Here is a 22,795-nt window from a genome sequence, read left to right as displayed (position 1 = left end):
TTGGCTTCTCAGCCTGGGCATGGGTGGGTGCTCTAGTCCAGGGCATCAGCCTGGCCAGTGACAGGCCGGTGAATTAAAGTTGGTCACTGCTGCAGCCTCTTGGGGCTCAGCGCCTGCACCGAAGGGTGAAGCTTGTCCTGAGTGAAACGCGGCTGGAGGGCGGGAAGCAAGGGCGGATGGGGAAAATCAGAATAATAGAGTGGCTTGAGTTGGAAGATCATCGAGTTCTGACCCCCTTGCTACGGACGAGGACATCTCCCACTAGACCAGGTTGCTCAAAGACCAATCTAACCTGGCCTGGAACACTGCCAGGGACGGGGCAGCCACAGCTTCTCTGGGCAGCCTGATCCATTGGCTCACCAGCCTCACAGTGAAGAATTTCTGCCTAGCATCTGATTTAATTCTGCCCTCTTTCAGCTTAAAACTAGAGAAGGGGTGGTCAGGAAGCAGCCAGTAGAGCAGTGCACAACCATACAAAGGAAAGGGAGCAAAGCTCCCTTCAGATAGGAAAGGTGCCTGTGCTGTTGTACTGAGGGGAGCTCATTCCAGCAGGATGAAAAATGGTGAGAGGATCAGTACCATCTTTTTAAAAAAAAAAAACTTCTAGAAAAATGTATTTATATAAGAGACAAGGGTACTGAATAAATATAATTCTATGGATTCATTTTCCATTAGAGGTACTTGATATATACCTCTTCTTAAACAAACATATTTAAAGTCTTAGCTGTTTTTTCCATATGAGACATCTATACCTTTTTCCAGCTTCTGACATGGATCATTTTTTCTAGCTACCATTGGGTTTTGATAGGTCTTGAACACCCATTTTTCTTTTGGAAGTCAACAGTTGCATGGTCATACATTGTTAATCTGTGCTGTCAAACAACATTGCCAAACTTAAGTAATGTCCTTTCTAATCCTGATTATATGTTGTAGCTGCTGACACAGACAGGGTCTAGTAGAGCCTGGAATAGTTTGTGCAGAAGTGTCATCACACAAAAGCTGTGAGCTCAGTGAACTATCCTACTCTGTGTCAGCACCAAGGCCAATATGTTCCCATTTCTGTTCCAGAGTCAGCGTTTAAATACAAGAAAATAAAATATTAATAAATAAATAAGTAGTTTCAAACCCAAAGTATTTTTTTAAAGTAACCCTTTAGCATTCTCCCCAAATACTTGTTGGTATTAGGACTCTCTCCAAAGGCACTGAGTATTATGAAGGCAAGATTAAAATAGCAAAACTAAGAAGATGGCAAAGACTGAGCAGACAGCAATGTGCAGGTGGCTGTGGAGCAGGAATTGGAAGTCAAGGGAAGAACACAGAAAAAGTTAATTAATTTAAAATCAGGGAAAAGAGAATAAGGCAGCAGAGCAGCAGGAGACTGTTAGGTGGGAGAGGACATGTGAAGGTGGTGGCAGCATAGAAGCAGCTAAATGGTAAAGCTATGTTGAAGGACAGACAATTCGGAAGGAGCACAAATTCAGTGTTTGGCAAAAAGCAGATCAAAATAAGTGACAGGACTCCAATGAGTCAAAAAATCTTTTTCAAATAAGAATTTTATAGTAAAAAAATAGTGAAAGACGCTTACTGTAGTCAGAATAGGCACCACTCCAGAAATGGGATAAAAAGGGTTAGTAGAAAGGAAGAGAACAGCTGCAGGGAATGTTCTTGTGAGAATATGGAGTCACTGGAAATAGGAAACTGATGTTGACTGTGATTTGTATAGGTTAGGAAACTTGTCATGGCCCTCACAGCAAATGCAGTCCACCCAGTGGCATGACAAAGACTGCAAAGTGGAACTACAGTGGGAAACCTGTTTCCTATAACCCTTATTGGATATCAAGTGGGAATTTTAGTGAGAAAGCCTGAATTTTGTTGACAGGAGACTGTGCAAGAAAGCAAGATGAAAGGGTAAATTGTCAGCCTTGGCTTAAGAAAACATGCCAGAGGAAAGCAGACAGCAGAGAACAAGCTGTAACAAGAACTTGTAAGAGCCAGGCTAGCAAGAGAAGAAATACCACTGAGGAAACTTCTAAAACACCATTAATGCAAAACTGAGAGGTGAGTGCTTGGTCCCCACATGCAGAAAAGAAGAGCTGGTTAAGAGTGACATTTGACTGCCACTGTGAAAGCAAAGCTGACAGTAATGAGAAGACAAAGATGAAAGGTCCTTGGCTAGATTTTTCTCCCGAGAAAAGCAAGGCTGTACCAATGCATCTCTGAGTCTCAGTTCCCGGAGATACTTTGAAATAAATCAGCTCAGTTCAGGAAAAATGAAAAAAGAAAAGCAGATGTTCAGATCAGTCATAAATTATATTGGCTGTCAGCAAAAGGTCAGTTACTCTGGCTAATGCTGTTCTGCAGACTCAAGAATATTCTAATCGCAGTTTCCACTTTGATATTTGGTTTATTTGCATTTCTTCTCCATAGGCATTTTGTTAACATTCAGTATCTTTAGAAATCAAAATACATTGCAAATTGCAATTCGCATCCAGAAATGACACAGGTTGCATTTTATCCATTGACATGATGAGAACTTCAGCAGAAATGGAACATTCTTTGGTTAAATAAGAACAGACGTTCAAATGAGCTGTGCTTAAATCCCGTGCATGCATTACATTTGCACAAGTTAGCAAGAGGTCAGAACCCAGGTTTCGAACTTTGTCTTCCTTTTTTTTCAGCAAGTATACAGACATGACTAAATGCATCTCTTAAATATTGCAAAACCACAGTTAAAGTTTTAAATAACACACATTGCACAACCAGCTTTTTGGGGGAACAACAGAAATAACTAAAATAGAGAACACGTGGGAATAAATTACACATCAGCAATGTATACTTAATAAGTTCATAACGGCCCATTAAGACCTTTTATAAAAATACTTATTTGATCTAGTAATTAAAGCACACCAAGTAAATAGGTTTTTTGCTATTGACTTGAACTAAAGCAACATGAGACCCTTTGCAGTCCCAAGGAACTATGATTTTATTATGATATCTCAATAGCACTCTTTGGGTTAAAAGCTTTAACAAATATCACTCACCACGTGCTTACCAGTATCACTTGAGACATTAGTTTAAAGAAAAATTGGAACTGTCATATCATTAATAATGGAAAGACCAATAAAGCACACTACCATCTCCTCCCTTTTTTTTTTTTCCCTCCAGAAAACCCCATTTAAAACCCGCAGGTCATATTTTAAATTAATTTCTACAGACTTTCGAAGACTTTTATAGTAGCTGTTCCTTGGGAGAAGGAAGCATGAAATGAGAACAGGTGATTTAAGTGATAGCACTTCACCTGCCATCACTGTTCTGTTTTCAGATTCTGTCAAGAGGCTCACAGCAGGCCCATATAGAAAAGCATCTTGATCAGTATGTCAGTTTACAATACAGAACCTACTTTAATTAACCTAGGTGTGCAGGGAGACAACTTATAGCAAGTAGGGCATTGTAAATTCACAGCCTTTCTCAGTGCACTCTCACTTCTTCAACAGCTAAAGCTCTACTGGCCTTCATCAGTACAATCCCTTGCTTCAAGGCAAGAGTGTTAGCAACTTAATGGATGGTATGTGGGACCATGTCACTGTTACCAGGCTAAGGATGTAAGTGAAATTCAGAGTATAGCAACAGCAGCATTTCTAAAATTCTTCCTCTCCTCTTCAGCTTGTTTAAACACTAAGCTCGTGTTCTGGATCTGCTTAATCTAAGTGTATGTGTATTTAGGGGTGGGGGAGAGAACAGGCAGTTCAGGTTTCCCTGGGAATAGTAGTGAACTGGGATAGTGAAACATATAATGAAAATCACAGGGAAATATGAGACCTGTGAAGTTTTCCTTAGAAGGTTTAGTGGTCTGCCTACTAACTTAGTTTTAAAAGTCTCATTAATCGTAATGCACAAAGTATCAAATCCATGGTGGACAAAGCTCTCTATGGCAAAATGATGCCACTTGGGGAGGATTTCACTTGATGGTATTCTATAAATCTGTACAGAATAGGACATTTTGCTTCAGTACTACACAGTGAAAAATTTTGGGGCAAACTCAAATGGGAAAATGCTGCTCATCTGACAAGAAAAAAACCAAAAGGAAACAGACTGAGGCAGTATCCTTCCTCCTGTGTAACTACCTCTGCACTGCTAACACTGATTCTGGCAATGAGACAGGAAAAAAACATGCTTATAAGTTTTTCACCCACATTTCTCTTTGTCTTTTTTACAGAATATCTGGAATATTAGTGATGCCCAGAGCTTTGAACTCACCTGAGGGCTAAGTGCCCCTGGTAGTTAAACCAGCGTGATGCTTCAGTCTGGGAAGGACTCCCTCCCTCTGTGCCTGAACCAAAATAAACTCAGTTACACTTAATTGGCTTCCAGCTGGTCATAGCTCACACAGCTGCCTCTGAGATCTGCCTGGGGATTAACTTGTACAAGCTCAGGTCACTTGCCTGGGGATCTAGGCTCCTCCTCATCTCAGTGGTGGTGCAGGTTGGTGTCCAGAGCCCTGGTGTCTTCCCAGGGATGCTGGAAGACCTTCCCCACAGGCACAGAAATCTCATTTTCAGCGTGTCTGTTTCTTAATGTAGCAGGGAGATCAGCTGTGTAATTTGCAAACTGTGTAATGACTTGGCTGGTCAGCCACGGAACCTTTCTTTCTGTGATACTCTTAGGAACTGCAGAGTAAGTTTACCTAGACATCAAGAGAAAGGGCTGAAGGTGAATAAAATACCTTTGAACTCTTGGTGTTATCACATGTCTATTCATAATGTGTTTGCAACAAAGTTTGCACTTTCCACCCAAGGAAAATGAGTTCTTCATGGCCTGAAATATCTACCTATCTTTAAGCTTCTTTGAAAAATAAATTGATGAACAAGCCCTTTAAAACTTGGTGAGGAAACAGAATTAAGGGACTGGCTCCATCCCTATGTGGGCTAGTGATGGTTTCCAAAAATCAGTTACAAAAGTGAATTAAAGTGGTAGTTGGAGGATGGAAAAAAATTGGGGCTACGAGCTATTAAAAATACCTTTCTTGTTTCATAACAGGAACATGCTAGCTGAGAACATTTACCTAAATTCTTCTTATGGTAATATTTGTACTTGTATTGGTATACTCCTTGTGGGGCTGATGTGGTTTGGTTCCTGAGTGTGTTTAACCAGCTTTGTGTCAGGGAGAGACAAGTTATACTGGAGCCATGTTGTTTGAGTCACTTTCATTTTTTTCCACTAAAAAAGATAACTTCTACTCAATTTCCAAGTGAAATATCAAATTAGATAATTAGGGAAAAGCACATGTAGAAAATGTAAGTCAGCAAATGAGGACAGTTTTAGCAAAATATTGTTTAAAACTTAAATATCTCAATTTGCAGCTATGAAGTTTATCTTAGAGTACTTACAAATCAAGGAAGATCAAGCAGCAACAATACCTCCACAATGCATGGAGGGTTCTGAGTACGCAATTTGCTTTTTCTGTAAATCAGAACATTATATTTAGCACATATTGTAGTTTCCCTGTGGGTGAGCAGCAATAAAAGTCAAAACAAACAGATACAAAGCATTTTTAAGCAGCACTCAAGATGACGCATTGCCTGTTTGAAATGACACGTTTGTGCATTGCAGGGTAGGGCTAGTATTCACCTCTCCTTTGTAATTAGAAAGTTTGTGTTGGTTTATTTTCATTCTGCTCCATGTAAGAAAGGGCTATTTTGAAACCTTCTGGGGAAAAAAAAAAAAATCACAGTAAAATAACCATCCAGCACGAAATTTTAAGTGTTTGGAAAGGAAACTTAGAAGATCTCTATCCCAAAGCCCATTCAATCATCCTTTACTTGGAACTGCTTTTAAATATTCTTCTACTGCAATGGCAGAAACTTCTCCATACCAGCTTTGAAGCCAGATGTGCTCAATGTTCATTTTCATGAAGAACCACTCATAGCTGCGAGGCCACTTTCTTACCACTGGGTGCCTGGAAGGCCAAAAAAAAAAAAAAAAAAAAAAAAAAGAGAATAAAAAGAAAATTAAAAGATGTGCCAAAGCATATGCACAGTCTACTTTTTTCTCCAGCTTAATATGCTCAGCAAGAGTGAAACCTCAGATCTCAGAACCACCACCATTCATTTTTTGTGCCCCCCCTCCCCTGCAGTAAGGTCTGTGATGATCTTCCCCACCCCAGTCTGGTGAGAACTGCAAGGAAAGCAGCCAGCAAACACCCCAGCTCCCCTGTTGCAAAACCCCATCTCCAAAGGCAAATGTTGTTTGATCTCTACATAAATGAAAAATAGCTAGAGGAGATTCTCTGAAGATATGTCAGGGTCTGTTCAAAGGAAACTGTTCTGAAAATATGACATCTTTGGTAGCAGTTGAGGTACATCAGGAGAGCTAACAGAACTGGCTAGCAGGCAGAGCACAGCCTTTCTGAGCTCTCACCTGCTCAAGCCTTCTTGCCCTGTATTTGTCTCATTTCTTGGGCCTGCCCTTACAGCTAGCTCAAAGACACCCCACCAGCAATACTGGGTGCAGACACCTGATCCCCAAGCTCCCACAAGTGCACCTGCAGAGAATGCTGTGGGGTGCTTGTCAACAGTGCATGGGGAGAATACAGTGGCTCAAGATGTAGTGTGTGTGGGAGCACAGGGGGAAGCAATGCAAGTCAGGCAGGGTTGGCCCAGTGCCCCCTACCCTTGCAGAGGTCTCTGCAAAGGAGATGATTGGTTTGACCCAGGGTTTCCACCATTTTCTGAGTTATCCATCTGAGCATCCTTGACTGTGGCATGGGGAAGTGGCTCCAGCTGCTGCTGGCATTGGATGGGGTGAGCTCCAGCAGCCCTCACCGTGCCAGTCTGGCTTTTGCTCACTGACAGCAGAGCATCCACTGCCAAGGTGCTGGTGGACTCTGGCTTATGCAGGAATCTGAATTCTGTAAGTTTGTAAAAAAGGCTTGTGTGCCAATAGAGCCCCTGTTGGGGGAGGTTCCACCCTGACCCCTTCCAGCAGGCCAGAGAGAGTATTGCCTCTGGGCTGTTCTGCATCCCAGCTCATCCCAGTTTCCCAGAAATATATGACTGGCCAGGACCATCCCTGGCAGCCTGAGTGGGAGGTGTGTGCCCCAGCTATGGTTTGAGCTTTCCATTCCTGTTATTCTGAAGACCCACCGGTGGGCATGGGGGGCACACCCTGGGGGTGTGTGTATGTGTCAGGGTTGTTCTTGAATCTTTTCAAGGGAGACAGTTCAGTAAGAATTATGGTTTTGGTAGCAGTTGTTGTGGTGTGTCAGGAGAGGTAAAATCCATAAACTCCAGTCTACAGTCACAAACCCAAAGGCAGCAGACCTCTCTCTGTCTGAGTAGGGCACTGTGGCTGAAGAGCACTACTTGTCCTCAGCTGCTGAAGAATCACTGGAGGTAACAAATACACACTGGATTTATGAAATCTCTCCTCAGAACCAGGTGAACTGTTTGCATAATCCACAGATTGTAAACCACATGCTTTACCAGAGCCCAATACTGATATATTGCATTTCCATGTTTCCTTAACTCAAGAGCTAGTAGGAGCCATCATGCTTCATGGCCCCAAAGTAAAGATCAGGCTTGTTACTTGTCAGAATTTCCATACCAAACAGCCACATCCATATATTTGTCTCAAACCTATGGGTTGCATTCTACATTCTGTTCCATACAGACCTGGAAAACATTGCTTGCTTGGCAAATTCCACTTCCTCCGGAGGCACCGTGGCCATCTGTCCCATAAGAGTCAGCCTGGTGCACCTTGGATCCTCTGGATCAATTACATTTTTTCTGTACACAGAGAAAAAGGCCCAGGTGTAATAGCTTGGTTAAGGGTTTTAGAGAAATATGAATTCTTGCTCACATATAAAAATGTGCAATATTTCATCAAGCCTTGGAAATATTTTTTATGCTCAGATATAACATTTGGGGAGGAATATTCACCTGAAACATATCTTTGCTGTAGATTTTTGCTTAATATTAATTTATGCTCTTTAATACATGTTAGATTGTAAAAAACATGAAAAATTGAAGTTTTCCTAGACATGTACAGACTTAAATACAGGATTCTGAAAAGAACTAGTGATATGGTTAGTCTGTGCTCATACCTACAAAATAAATGCACACACGTGTGCCTGTGCGTAAAACATAAGGTGCTTTCCTTGTGCCTATCCTATAAACTCAATCCTTGCTCATTTTCACCCATTTTTCAACTGCTTTATATCAAAGAGACAAGTAAGATGTATTAAAAATTCTCCAACTGACTTCATCTTCAGGCAGAAATAGGGGAGGTACTTGCTGATTTTTGGCTCTTCCTGCACAGTAATAATAAATAACTCCCATTAGTGGCTGTGAGGCGACTGCTGACTCTGACATATACAATATAAAGATATAAATCATAAGTAAATTGACTGTAGAGGACTTACCATGGCAAGTGCTGAGCAGTCCCAAGTCCCATTGCCAGCAGTTTGAGACTGCTCAGCATCTCGCAGGATCGTGTCCACACATAAGAGATAAGAGCATAACCCTGAAAACTACATCAGGAAATGAAGACTGCATTTCTTCTTCTCCATGTTTTTATCTGAAGCAGCAAATTACATCTCATACGTGTGCAATTTTACTTAAAGATCTTGGCTTGAGCCCTTTAGCCTTAACTATGTGCAATCTGCAATGGCTCTTTTTTTTTTTTTTTTTTTTTTTTAATAATTCTCAGTATGTGTCTATTGCATGCAGAAAGCATATGGGCATCCTCCTGCAGCTAATTTAACACCTGCAGATTCCCCACAGATGGTTATGAAAGACTGTGTAGCTCACTGGATAAAGTGTCTGCTTTTATAGACAGGGCCATGAGCAGGAATATCCAAGGAAATATAGCAGGCTGATTGTTATTCAGCTATGCTCAGCAAACACTTGGCATTCTCTGTAGCCTGAGTTCCAAAGAGCTATTTGCAGGCACATCATCTTTAAGATGTTAGTCTGGAACAGCAGTTGTCTGGAGGGGGTGCCAAAGATCAAGCTCAAACTTTCTGTTCCCATCAATAAATGATGATTTAATATTCCGTAGTACCATTTTTTTTAATGACAATTATGAAGTAATAAATGAGTGGTGTTCTCAGCACCTTAAAATCTGCATCCTTTGCCCTGACACTGGGTTTGTCTCTATCAGTGTATATTCAGAGTACAAACCTGTCTGCCTGGTCACTGTGGCACACGATAGATCCTCAGTGCTAACCCCTGTGGCATCCTGAGGATGCAGTGGCTGGGAGCATCCTGTCCCTAAGCAGCAGCAGCTCCATGCCCCAACGACACCCTTAGGTCCTGCCATTTTTTTTTCATAGGCTGTGGGTATTGTGTGGCCATTCAGTGTCCAGGGCCCAACAAGAAGCTCACACACCAAAACACAAATAAATACAAGCAAACACAGCACATGCTGCTGTAAGTGAGGGGCTGAATCCCAGGTATGAAGGGTGTCAGCTAAGGGCCTGCATCTCCAGCAGCCAGGGCAACTCTGGCAACTGCTGGCCCTGGACAGCAGATTCTTAAAAAAGTCCATTTGAAGTGATCTTCTGAAATATTGTTATCTTTTGCACGTAATCCTAAAACTGTATCAATACTGCTACATAAGTTCATATATTTAACTAGTGATTCTTAAAAAGATGGAAGGGAAGGGACTCCTCACTAGCAAAACTTCAGTGTATCTGTATGTGTGAAACCACTTGTTCTGGAGCCTAACAGTATGATAAAATAACTAAAGAGCTGGGAAAACCAGGTGTATTTGCAAGTGCCTTTCTTGGGTATAGCTCCTAGGTCAGATGTTGTTTAATTTCAGAGAGGTGTTGCAAGGGATTGTTATTGAAGGATGTCTGCATTTCACAGAGCAAATCAACGTGATGGATTTGGGCATGATCAGGAGCAATAAGAGATTTTAGTCTGACACCTTCTAAAATTACAACTGTTTGATCTTTTCATGCAAATGCATGCTTATTCTAAAAGTGCACTCATTGAAACTGAGGAGACAATAACCCTGAGGTTGCTGTGGTTAAGCAGTGAATCCTGCCTGACTTTGCTGAGATGGTTTTTCCTGGTAGGACTTGTGTTAGTTGTGACTCCTTTTAAGTTCACAGGAAAAACTGCTCTCTGCTTATTTGGCTGACAACAAAACCCACTCACTCTACATTCATACTTGGAATGACTTTATTTCTGGCTTGTTTGGTTTTTTTCCCCCACCTCCTTCTTCTGTATGAAGTTTTTCTCTATGTGATTCGCTCATGAGTAAGGGTTTAACACTAATGAACACACACAGTACTATAATTCCCAGCTAAAGCTACTCAGACTAAATTTTGCACACTGGAATAATATTCTGGAGAGTCTTTTTCTGGGAAGTGAAACAAAAAAAATTATTTGTAAAGATTATGTTAGATGAAGTTTCAGACCACCTGAACAGGACAATGATACATTTGAGTTCAGTACACTGTATTATTACTTTGTTGGCTTTGCTTTTAAAAAACGCTGCCCCTTATCATAGGTTTTCTGTTTCAGAATAAGAACTTTGAATTCTAATCTTCCATTAGCATTAGAGGATTTCTTTGTCAAAGAAGCCCTTCTGCAGTAAATTTTTCTGCATAATTTTTTGGCATAGTATTTCCCTAATAAAGCATGATTAAGTTTATAGTTCCTTAACCATCAAAAATCACTAAACTTACAGCTACCACTTCTACCTCTACTGTAAACAGGTCTTGAGTTTTCAGTCACACTAACTGCTGCAACTAGTGTTAGTACAGGCTTTGCTTCCTAGGAGTAAAGGGATATAGCCAGGCAATGTATCATTCTTTCACTAAAAATAATAAAGGGATACCAGGGACAAAGAGCTATATTTACTGAAGTATTCCTCTGTCTCATCTCTAGAGGTCTGATCATACATTCTCTAGTAATTTCTTGGCTTTATAAATAAACACATAGCTCCCAGTCCTTGAGTTCCTTTTGTCTTCGTTGGCACAAGAACAAGCAGGTGTGGAGGAGCAGCTTTATACAACATTTCTCCCCTGCTGACTGGGGGTGAACACGAGGCAAAACCAGAGGGAGAGATAGCATGCCAGTGACACTGCCACTCTGTCAAGAAACCCAAGGTGGCTCCTCAGGCCTTGTCTTTACCAGAATTGGGTTCCCTGTCTCCCTGGAGAGGATTTCAGGAAGGCTGTGATAAAATATGAATGGAAGGGAAGGGAAAGCAGGAAACTGTGGAAGGAGAACTAGCAATAAGGAACACCTCCATTTTTTTATGCTGATGTAAAATACATATACCTTGTTGCAGAAATGGGGAGAGGCCAGATTAACATGGAAGAAGATTCAGCTAATGCATTTTATAAGAACACAGTGCATTAAGAGAGATGATCTTAATTACTCATCTGATTTGTGAAGAAATCTGATTGCCTCTGTTCCTTTGCTTGCACTGAACAAACCAGGTATGCAGTTTGACCCAGACCAGGCAGTTATCTCTTCCAAGCATATGAGATGAGAGCATGAGCCACATTTACTTACAAAGGTGTCAGCTTTATTGAGCTGAAGAAGAAATCTGTCTCCAAGTGAAATGTGTTTCCCAACAGCAAGGCAATACCACAAAGCACACTGCTGATGAACACGTCCCACTTGTTTTACTGTGTACCACTTCTACACTTTCTGGGTCACAGTTCAAGAGTTATTCAGAGTAAAGAGTGCCACCTGCTTATTAAATTGTTTACTACACTAGCCATCTCTTGGATTTTAATTAGAAGGTTCCTCTACAGCTAGCCAAGTCCAGATCTGATGAACCCACCGTTCTGCTGATGCAGTTATTTTGGCACATGAGGTCATGATGGCTGGACTTTGTCAGGATGCCCTTTTGCAGATGAGATCTCTGCTTTGACTGATGATGCTCCATCTTTGGGTTTCTGACCAAAAGTATCCCTGAATATTACTTTCATTCTCAGCCTCTGCAGTCTGTTAGTGAGGTGAAACAGATCTGCAATAAAGGTGTACAAGGAGTATGGGAGGCACTTAGGAAGGAGAGCCAGGTGATCCCAAGAAAGAATCAGTAGGAGGAAGATGGGAGGGCTCAATAATGCTCCAGGGACTGGGGGAGGAAGCAGGGGTCTATGGAGGGGAATCTGTCTTTTTCTTCTTCTCCAGCCTCCTTTTCCCATAGAGGAGCTGCCATTCTTCTCCTCCACTCCCCTCAGAAGACAGGACCTTCCATCCTCCCTGTCAGGACCATAAATTCTCCCCATCTCCCTTGAACACAGCTCTCTCTGCCCTGTGAGCAAGCTCTAACTTCTCTATTTCTTGAGCAGAATGGAAAAGGAGTTGGAGAGAGCCAGGGACTAGAAGAAAGACCCAGAGAACAGTTTCCTACATTTTTTTGTACTTTAGAGCACACAGCTGATGGTGTGGCATAAGGGCAATGACTGTCTCCACACTTCCTGACCTCCTCTAGAGCAGCAGCAGCAGCCATACAAAACCACACAATTAGGAGGTGGGGACAGCCTGCTGGAACAGCTCATCCCTGCCACCTCCCACAGACACAAGGTAGGCACTCTGTCACCCTCTTCACCTCGCCCCAAACTGGGCAGAAAGTGAAGACTCAAAGTTATTTTCTAGAATACACAATACATGGCAGGAATTTTTTCGTCCCCTAAAATCTACAGAAAGGAAGGGAGGAAATGCCGTGCCCTCAGAAGATTACTGTAAAGTTCTTATAATACTGATTCATAAGTGTCATAAATTTTGAAAAGCAGTTTATCCTCCTCATACATTTCATTTGCTCACCACTAACTACCTCTGAAGCTGAAAGAATTTATTGGTGCTGCTAATCTGTGTGGCATGAACGTCAAAGCAAATCTCTGCTGAAAGCAGTCTCATAATCTGAAAAGCTGTTGCTGGCCTTCAGCTGGATATGGCTGGGCAGTTTTGCCCTGCCCAGCTTTGATTTTGACAAAAATTTCTTTATCAACCATGCTTGAGAGCCACAAAGATTAAAGGCATCTCTGCTTTTGCTTTTGGAAGAGCAGTCTTCCATTCTAAATCTGATGTCAGGCTTGGGAGCTGAAGAGTATTGGTACAATGGCTCTTCTGCATCTAAGGGAGTCTGTATTTGAAGCACACCTGGTTTTGTGTTTTAAATAATTTCACTTTTCCTAGAAGATAATCCTCTTTAGAATATTTTCATTAGAATTTGTTAAGTGAAGTCAGTCTGTTTGTCTGTCTTCATTGACAATAACAATATGTTTCAGACAGGAAATTTATATATAGTTTCACTGTAAGCATTTCACAGGGGAGAAAAAAATACCAACCAAGAATCACAGCACCAACTATTTCTGTAAACAGAGTCAGAGAAACACACACTAGTTCAGTAGGAAGGGATTTTGGGAAGTTGGTTATTTAAGAATACAGGAAAAAAATAGTAATTTAGAGCTATATTGTATGCACTGGTCATAACAATAGTAGGTTTCATGTTTGACCTTCTAATTTGGTATCTATTTTGATTTTTTTAAATACAGATTTTTCAGGAACAGCTACTGACATAATTATTTGCATATGACTAAAAAGGGCCAATGTAAACACCAGAACGAGAAACCTGTCCGTGCCACAGAACCAGGAGGTGAATCTCAAAAACTGAGGGATGTCTGGATTCAGCCTTTGCCTTCTGTGTGTGTCATTTCTCTTTGTGAGAAGCTGCAGTGCCACATTTCTTACTTACGTTCATCCTTGTATTAACAGTGACCCTACAAACAGAGAGGTTTGTTGGATGGTCAGCTTACATCCCAAAGGTTGTGCCTGCCACCCATGTCAAACTTACTGTCCCTCAGGATTGCCCAGGAATGAAGTCAGCAGTTTATGCACACTGCTGATCAGGATGGGCCCTAACCCATGGGATTACCTTCCTCTTCCCATGGCCTGGCAGTATCCAGAAGCATTGGAGATGCTCAACACTTTCCATCAGCCTCTTCAGTGCAGAGTTCAGGAAACCCACAGAGCCAGCTTCTATCCACTGATGATATCTGCCAGCTCATGTCAACCTCCTGCCTCAAGCACTGGATGAAGCAGGGTGGGTAAAATGTCTCTAATGGAACCACCCCTGATGCAGGTCATAAACCAGAAGAGGAACCTGGGTCCCCCAAAACCACTCACAGCCTGCAGTGTTGGATTTGAGACACCGTCCTCCAAACTAATAGCAAAGGAAAGCAAACACATGGACTGACCCTGAAGTTCATTAATTTTCTTTCTTTTTCCCTTCTGTGAAAACCAGCTCATGGCAGCTCCTTCTCTAAGAAAGCTCCTGCAGTTGGTCCCTGTGAATGTGCTGAACCTGATGTCAAGGAGGCAACACATGTCTAAAATTAATTGCCTGTTTCCCAGACTGCAGCTGTAATGAGGCAGGGCCAGGAGCTTATCTGGAAAGGGAGATCCTCTGAGCAGCCTGTGTGCTGGGAAATGTGATTAGAACAATAGCTGCTCTATTCTTTCATGTCGGGCTCAGTCTTGCTCCCTCTGAAAGCCTGTAAGAATGGGACTCAATCTTTTCAGCTTGTCTGTGGAATAGACACGCCAGTTTAGTCTATTTATAGCACTGAATCATTTAATTTTTCTTGCCTCTATTATCCATTTATCAGCCCTCAGATAGGATGCAGTGTAGTTACTAACGAATGCTTTCTGTAGCGGGGCCATCTGAGAGCCTTCTCAGAGAGCTACAGCCCATCTCCCTCTGGGAAATGGCAATCCCTAGGTCAGAGATGAGGAATCCAGACTGTAGCTGCAACATTAGAGTGTCTTGCAATTAGTGCCTATTCAGAGGCATCCCAGCTCTCTTTCTGTTTGTTTTGTTTTGTTTTGTTTTGTTTTGTTTTGTTTTGTTTTGTTTTGTTTTGTTTTTTTAATGTTTTTCTGTTTGTTTAGGCTTTTCAAATTTTTTATTCAGCTGATTAAGTATTAAGGCTGGAGAACCAAAAAGGCCACTCTGTGTGCCTCATATTCCCAGAAGCGAAAATATTTATTGTCAAGGCTTGGAATTTGAGTCTGTTCTGGAGCAAAACAAATGAAATTTGCTACTAAATAAATTTAATACCTAACTGATGTACAAGCACACCACTTACATGCCACTGCTTGATACTCATTAGATAAAAGAAGACTACTGAAATGTCAGCTATGTTTTCTTTCTAAAGGCCACAGATTTATTTTGCGTTCAATAGGTCAAAAGCATTTTTCAGGAAAGTGCCAAATACTCCTTGAAGCATTGACTACAGGCATCAACTAGCTTTCACATTTATCTCAATCTTGCGACTCAGAGTAGGTTAATAATGAAATTCTAATAAAAATCCACATGAAAACAAGCTACAAATACATTGCTGGCATACAAGGACGTGAACTTTCTCACATAGAGCATTATTCATTTAGCTATATTGTATAATTATTTTGAAGCCAAAAGCAATTAATGATGTCCTTGACCAAGAAAACTTCTGTTATTAAAACCATCTGTAATAATCACTTTCATTTGCAAAGGAAACGCCACAGATACCATCTTAATGCTAGGAGGATCTGAGGTCTCCCAGAGTAAAAGGTTTTGCTTCTCATACAGCTTGAGTTAAAAAGAGGATGAAACCTGCTCTACAGAAACTGAGCCATGGCATAAAGCTGTGTGCTAAGGATGCTGTTTGCATGGCACAGCCTGGCAATCTCAGCAGGTAGAGAGCACCATGAAAAGGATGCTTGGGCTGCCCGCAACAGAGCTAGAAAGCTGGTTAGCAGTATCGAGACACTCTTGTTTTCTTTATGGAAGTCCAGGACAACTCCCCACTGCCAGCTCTCCACCACCAACTCTCCAGTGGAAAGTAGCCCAGCAGGAGCTGGCAGGAGACAGGGGGTTGCAGACAGTTGTTCCTTTTCTGTCTTCACTGTTGTGCTGCCCACAGAAGTTCTTTCTGTGGGATAACAGTAAGATGCTGTACAGGGCTGCACCTTAAGGCACTGCTAGTTTAAAAAGTAAAAATCACTCACAAGTTTCTAGTTTAAAATGTAAATTAATTTCTGACCCTGCTTACAGAGGGGAGGGAAAAAAAAGAGAGTTAAAGTCCCATTGCCCACATGTGTCCTGGCTGTCAGAGAGCTCCAAAGCTTGCTCAGATTCCCCTGGCTATCACCAAAACCACAAACTGCAGCCCAACAAATGCCCCAGCTTTTCATTCTCTGTATCACTTGTTCTTTGCGCTCACGCCAGCCAACACCTGCTCCAAATAAGAATTTCAGAAATAATGAGAAACAAACTGAATGTTAAGAATGAAATAAATAATGCAAGGAGCACTGATTAGACTCTGAGTCTTTGTACCAAATTCAGTAGTAAACTCAATATTTACAGTACAATAGCATGCTAAAATGGGGATGTCCTCGGTTCCTCTACCTTCCTCTTTTCCCTTTCCTTCACACTCCTCTGACTCTTGAGGAGCTGATTCAAGTTACTAAACCAGCAGAAATCAAATCCAGGAATAAATAAATAAAAATTTTAAAAAAGAGGCTTCTGCTGGGTTACTGAGCTAAAATAGGCCCCCCATATGGTCAGCTCAAGGGAGGAGGTAGGCCTGTGTGACCAGGAGCCATGGCAGCAATGGGAAGAAAAGCCAGTAGAAAACCTTATTCTCATCATTGGGTTAATTTTCTTCAGATTTATGTTTCAACTCAGGGTCAGACAAAGGCCGGAGTTGACGTAAGGGCAGGGGGGGAGGATACCACACGTCTGGTAGTAGGGATGTGGCCACTGGTAACTGCTTTGGCTTAAGCTGCTCTGGAAATCAGGGTTTAGCTACTTGGTGGTGCCCAGAGAGCTCTTTCTTCTCACCGGAGAGCTGCAGAAGAGCCTTAAGTCTGGTGGCAGAATCTAAGTTGCCCCTGGCTGCAAGACAACCAGCAGCACATTCTGGCACATGGAACAAAACGGTAGTGGTGGGGTTTAGAAATTAATAGTTACTTAATAGAGAGATAGCAAATAGATATTCTTGAAGGGCTGTGATGTATATGAATTTCACATTTCTATAAATCATGCGGCATTTCTATTTTGTTGCTGAACTGGCACTTCCCAAACAGGTAAACTGGGTGGTGATGTTGTTAAACATAAAAGGCAAAGAATTTCAAGGGTGGCTGTTTAAAGTCAGGGATGAAATGCCACACTTAAGTGCATAAATGGGTGTGTTGTTTTCCAGAGTGCTCGACACCAGTGTTTATCATCAATGAAACCTGGTCTGAGTCTTAAGCCTCTGAAAATAGGGCATTGGATAGGTGCTAGGACATTGGGCTTAACATACATTTTTAACAACTTGGTCTAGTTAGTCTGCTCTCAATTTGATTGAATTAAACCACTCAGAAAGCAGCAATAAGCTCCATTAGCCTGTCATGAAACAACTGATATATTTAATGAAATTTGAAATTATTAATTAAAAATATTTAATGAAACAATTTTAAGGAACAAGCAGAACCATAATGTCTTAACTTCAGCACGCTGTTGATGTTCTCAAGCATTCAAAGCTGAATTACTTTAGCAAAAATTTGCAACAAAAGGTTCCTGTCAGGTGTTTGACATTGCACAAGGAAGCCATCATTTCCATTCTCTGCCTGGTTGAGGCCGCCTGTATCTGGAATCTTGTGTCCAGTTCTGGGCCCCTCAGTTCCCGAAGTACAGGGAACTGCTTGAGAGAGTCCAGTACAGAGACACAAAGATGATTAAGGGAGTGGGAACATCTCCCTTATGAGTAAAGGCTGAAGGACTCTTTAGCTAGTAGGAGACTGAAGGGTGACCTCATTAATGTTTATATAAATATGTAAAGGATGAGCGTCAGGAGGATGGAGCCAGGCTCTTCTCAGTGATGACCAATGACAGGAGAAGGGGTAATGGGTGTAAGCTGGAGCGTGGAAGGTTCTGTGTAAACATAAGAAAAAGCTTTTTCACTGTGAGGGTGACAGAGCACTGCCCAGGGAGGTTGTGGAGTCTCCTTCTCTGGAGACATTCAAAACTCTCCTGGACATTTTCCTGTGTGACCTCCTGTAGGTGACCCTGCTCTGGCAGGAGGGTTGGACTCGATGATCTTTCAAGGTCCCTTCCAACCCATGACTTTCTGTGATTCTTTGGGAGCAGGATGTCAGCCTGAAATCACTTGTACAGCTTAGGGCTAAGAAACATTTCATTTTACTATCATAAAGCTCTCAAGAAAACAGATGGTAGGTTCTAGAGGCAAATACAGACAAGTGAAACAGCAACGTGCTTTTTATTTGCCATTCACTGCCTTATCCAGTGTTGCTCTCAGCAAGCAGGCTTGAGAGGCACAATGGTACTCAAGGCAATCCCCATCTGCGGAAATGTGGGATCCAGTTCTCTCCTCCCACAGAGAGGACCTTAAGTTGGGGTAGAAACTTTCAATACTGTTTCTTTCTGAAGCAGCCTATAATTTCTAGTTCTTCCCTCTCCTTAGAATATCAGCTAAGAACTGCTTTGGTAAGGGAACCCTGTCTGACACAATTTCAGTGTCATGTACCTCGTTGCATAAAAGGGCCCTTGGAAACAGCACTTCACACAAGGGTGACCCAGCCAAGTTTGCCACATGTTTGACTGTAAACAAACATATGGCAGAGATATGGCATTTTCAAGGAGATAAGCATGGGGGAAAAAACTGAATCATCTTCGAGCTTACATACCTATATTTTACACACATAAAGGTTCAGTGATCTGGAGCTATTCCTTGTATACATGGTTAGGAAGAAGCCGACTCATTGCTGCCTCCAGAGAGATGAACCCAAGACCAGCTGCAGATCAGTACATCTCAGACCCATCTTCCTTTATGTGGGGTATCAGTTAGTGACAAGGTGACAAAAATTGTGATACCATATGCAATTGTACCCTCTGAAAAGGTGGAAATTAAACTGAGTGTGTACCTTGTGAACTCAGAGACCCCCTTACAGACCATGGAGAGCTTTTGCCTTGACAGAGCAATCAGCAGGGCCTCCAGAGCTGTTAAGCAAAGCAAGGGTACCTGTTTTACCATGACTTGGACAGCCCTTGAAGCCCTATGAACTTTATTGACTAGATTGCTATGGCTTATAATGGGATCTTGAACACCTAGATTTTATCTGGCAGCTCCAAGAAGCAATTAAAATTTAGGTATGTTAATGTTGTAGGTGAAAAATACTACAGCTGTTGATACTGCAATATACTTCAATGACATTTCTGCTTTTCTTTTCCATCCTTTAATGTGGCAACTTACTGCAAAACAAAGCTAAGGAGGATCTTGGAGTGGATGGTGAGAGCCAAAAATAAAAGCAGGACACTGAAGGTGGGGGCCCAACATTTTGTTCTGAGGACTGTGTTCCCACTGAAGGTGGTAGAATGAGGATAAACCTCTGTTACCTGCAGAAATTTCCATCTGCCTCTGGCAGGGTCAGAGAAGCCATGGGATTTTTCAGGAGATCTGCCACGGTGTTATCCTTCGGTGTCACATAGAAGAAAGGGATTCCAGTGCTGTTATTGACGGGGCCATCACTGAGAAGTAAACAGTTCCCATAGGGCATACCGTGGAGCTGCAAAATCCAAATAACCACCCGGTTACATGTTTGCACATAGATGGTTTACAATGTTAAAGATTCCCTCAAGGGCTCCAGGGGAGAGTACAGTAACCTCCAATTGCTCAGTCTCCCATTTTCCACTGACATGTTGAGACAAACCTTCTAAATTAGATCTATTGTGCTTCTGCAAAAAACACTCTCTACTATAGTTCTTCTTTCCAGTCCTGGACACTTCAGGGAACATTTTCTCTGCTGCTGAGCTTAAAGGAGCTACCAAATTAAAAATGTTAGGTGCATTAAAATCAACATCATCAGCATCAATCAATGTTTACTCTAAACCACTGCTGATACCTTCTCTCAAACCCAAAAGGACAGAGCCTAATTTAGCCTTGATTCAGCCTGCTTTTTACACTATTTTTGCCTCCCCTGTCAGCCTTAATTTCCAGTGTGATCACATCTATCCTCCAAAGGAAAGGGAAAGGTATTTAGCTAGAATTGTGTTTACAGTCGAGCTGGACATCAGCTCAGCTGCCTGGGCAGGAACCTCAGCTATGGCAGGGGGGCTCAACCACGAAGCCAGCCAGTGCAAACCTTCCTCCCTTGTAGGAGAGGGGACACCAGGGATCCAAGTTTTTAAAAGTTTTCTTCCATACACTGACCTGCAAACATAAAGTGGTTATGCAAAAATGTTCTTGCCCAGTAGTGACACACGCTAATATTCTCCATAATGATTTACACTCCTATGCTTTTCATCTCGTTATAAATTGCAATGACAGACACTTAATGAATTACTACTTTTTCACATCTTCAGATATTTCTTTCCTCATGGTCAATTAGATGTTAAATAGCCAAATTGTCAGTCAGTGCATTAATTCAATGTAACTGGTAAATCCTTTAGAGCAAAATCAAATGAATTATGACTAGTTAGTAAAAGAACCCTGGATGATGTTATTACCTGGATTGCATGTTTTCTGTTTTTTAATGTTTACATGTCTTTAAATTTCAATGCTCATAGTGTTTATAAATGGTCCTTGTTAGCATTCCTTAGAAGGAATGCTTTAATTAAGCCACGTAGCACAGAAACTAAAAATACTTATTTATTATTAAGAGCTACAATGTAAAAAAAAAAAAGTAATGCAGCTGTCAGTAATATTAGACAGGGCATGATGCTTCCACTGCCTGAACTGCTCAGTCTGTCATGCATGGTTAATATTACAGTGGATTTTCAAAAAGAACTGGGATCATTGGCAGCTTAACTCAACATTCACAGCAGCAACACACTCTGCGTCAATACTGATTTTTATTATTAATCTGATTTTTCTGGATTACTCCTGTGTTGTAACTACGGACAACTAACTGCAGACTACATTATGTCTATAATCCCACCGGGGATTTCTGGCAATAGCATAAACCAGAAGAGTTAAATCATATGATTTAATAGGATCTCTGACAACCTGATGTAGAATTACAGGCCTCTGGCATGTACATGTATATTTACTTGATGGTGCCTTTTTTTAACCTGTTGCTTTGTATTTCACAAGAACACAAACTGCTGCAAACTCAGCCAAGCTTTCTGAAGATGAGCATGCTTTTAACTTAATCTGGTTTTTAAGATGTATGTTAATCGACCTGTGAACACTTTCAAGAGAACTTTAAAGTGGCCTTTTTTATATATTCTTTTTTTTGTATATTTTTAAAAATCTGACTGGTATCGGATGCTGTGTTTAAATCCAACCTTTCATTTTTAAAAGGACAATACTTCAAAGATGGAAAAAAATTATGACCCCAGTTCTCCAGATCATCCTAGCTATTTTGCATAATGCTCCTGACAGAGAAATCATCCTTTAAGCTGGTGGAGCGGGACAGCTGCGGGATGGACAGATTTTGTGGCAGCCCAGAAGGCTCCTCTCCTCCTTCTCCCTCTCCCCTGCTCGCCGGGTGCCAGCCAGAGCCCAGGGGGATGGAGGGGGTCAGGACCGGGGCCAGGACCAGGACCAGAGGCGGGCCGGAGGGTGCCGCAAGGCATGAAAAAGCCTCTCTCCAAAACCGGCATTGTAGCTCTGACGTAAAGATTCCGCTTTTTCTGTGCCTCTCTAGTGTGTTTTGTTGATTTGTGTTGTTTTTTTCGCCTGCCCCTCTCACGGTACTCCAGTACACGATTTCTCTTCCTAGAAAGAGTTCCTCTGTTCTCCGCGCTTTCGGTGGCTGCTGACATCGCCGCTGCTGACGGGGGAAGAGCCCGACACGCCGGGCACGGGGGAGAGAAGGGGGCTTTGTGCTGGGTCGCCGGTACCGCGGCAGCCCGCGGGCTCTGAGAAGAACACCGGGAGGCACCGTACCTTTCCGTGGGCGGCCCGCGTAGCCACGAAGCCCCAGGTGTTGTAGCGGGCGAGGAAGCGAGCGGTCCCGGCTCGGCCCGGTGCCCCGCCACCCTCCCGTCGGTACGAAAACATCCTAGAGGGGGCGGCCCCTTGCCCCGGCCGCCGCCCCGCCGTCCCGGAGCCCAGTGCCGCATCCTCCCGGTAAGCCGAGGCCGGGTAGCTTTGCTTCCAAAGGCCGCCCGCCTCCTCCAGCAGCGAGGGGAGAGCCTCCTCGGTGGAGGAACTGTGCAGCTCGTCCGCCGCCGCCCCCGCCTCGGGCAGCGGCCAGGACACCGAGCTGACCACCACGTAGCCCCCGACGCTGCCCCACAGCAGGGTGGGCACCCACCACCACCACCGGGCCGGTATCCGCCGCCCCGCCGACATCTTCTGCGCAGACCCCCGGCTCCGCGACGCTCCCCCAGCGCCCTCCTGCGGCCGCCGCACCGCCCCGCACCTCCTCGCCCCACCCCGCACCGCTCCACACCGCCTCGCCCCACCCCGCACCTCCCTGCACCGCCTCGCTCCACTCCGCACCGCTCCGCACCGCCGGCACACCCCGAGCACCCCCCAGCGGCCCCGGGGTGCTCCGGGGAGCATCCCATCAGCTCCGTGCGTGGGGTGGCTGGAGTGCTGGCTCTGCCCGTGGCACCCGCGGGATAGCCGCCTGTGGGAGAGCCACCCGCGGGACAGCGTGGGACAGACATCCATGGAATAGTCACCCGCGGGGCAGCCACTCATGGGACTGTCACCCGTGGGACAGCCACGGATGGGTCTGTCACACGCGGGACAGCTACTCATGGGACAGCCACCTGTGGGACAAGCCACCCAAGGGTCTGTCACTCTTGAGACAGCCACCTTTAGGACAGT

The 22,795-nt window shown here is 43.1% G+C and overlaps 1 protein-coding gene across 2 annotated transcripts; it reads right to left on the bottom strand.

Moving 5' to 3' along the window:
- Positions 1 to 2,384: 2,384 nt before the first annotated feature.
- Positions 2,385 to 22,367, bottom strand: CREG2 (cellular repressor of E1A stimulated genes 2). 2 transcript variants are annotated; one of them, XR_011726177.1, is made up of 5 exons: positions 21,905 to 22,367; positions 19,411 to 19,580; positions 7,671 to 7,784; positions 5,388 to 5,956; positions 2,385 to 4,684 (listed from the first exon to the last, which is right to left on the bottom strand). XR_011726177.1 is itself a non-coding variant. In XM_071745309.1 (4 exons), the coding sequence occupies exons 1-4, from the start codon at positions 22,310 to 22,312 to the stop codon at positions 5,809 to 5,811; spliced, it is 840 nt and encodes a 279-aa protein (XP_071601410.1). In that variant the 5' UTR covers positions 22,313 to 22,367; the 3' UTR covers positions 2,385 to 5,808. The 2 variants fall into 2 exon arrangements, 1 of the variants encoding a protein (XP_071601410.1); XM_071745309.1 differs by having other exon boundaries at positions 2,385 to 5,956.
- Between the last annotated feature and the right edge of the window lie 428 nt (positions 22,368 to 22,795).

This window comes from Heliangelus exortis, chromosome 1 (assembly GCF_036169615.1).
Source record: "Heliangelus exortis chromosome 1, bHelExo1.hap1, whole genome shotgun sequence".
In the NCBI taxonomy this organism is placed as follows: Eukaryota; Metazoa; Chordata; class Aves; order Apodiformes; family Trochilidae; genus Heliangelus; species Heliangelus exortis.
The sequence above is the reverse complement of the archived record's forward strand: the minus strand, read 5'-3'. Positions and strand labels throughout refer to the sequence as shown.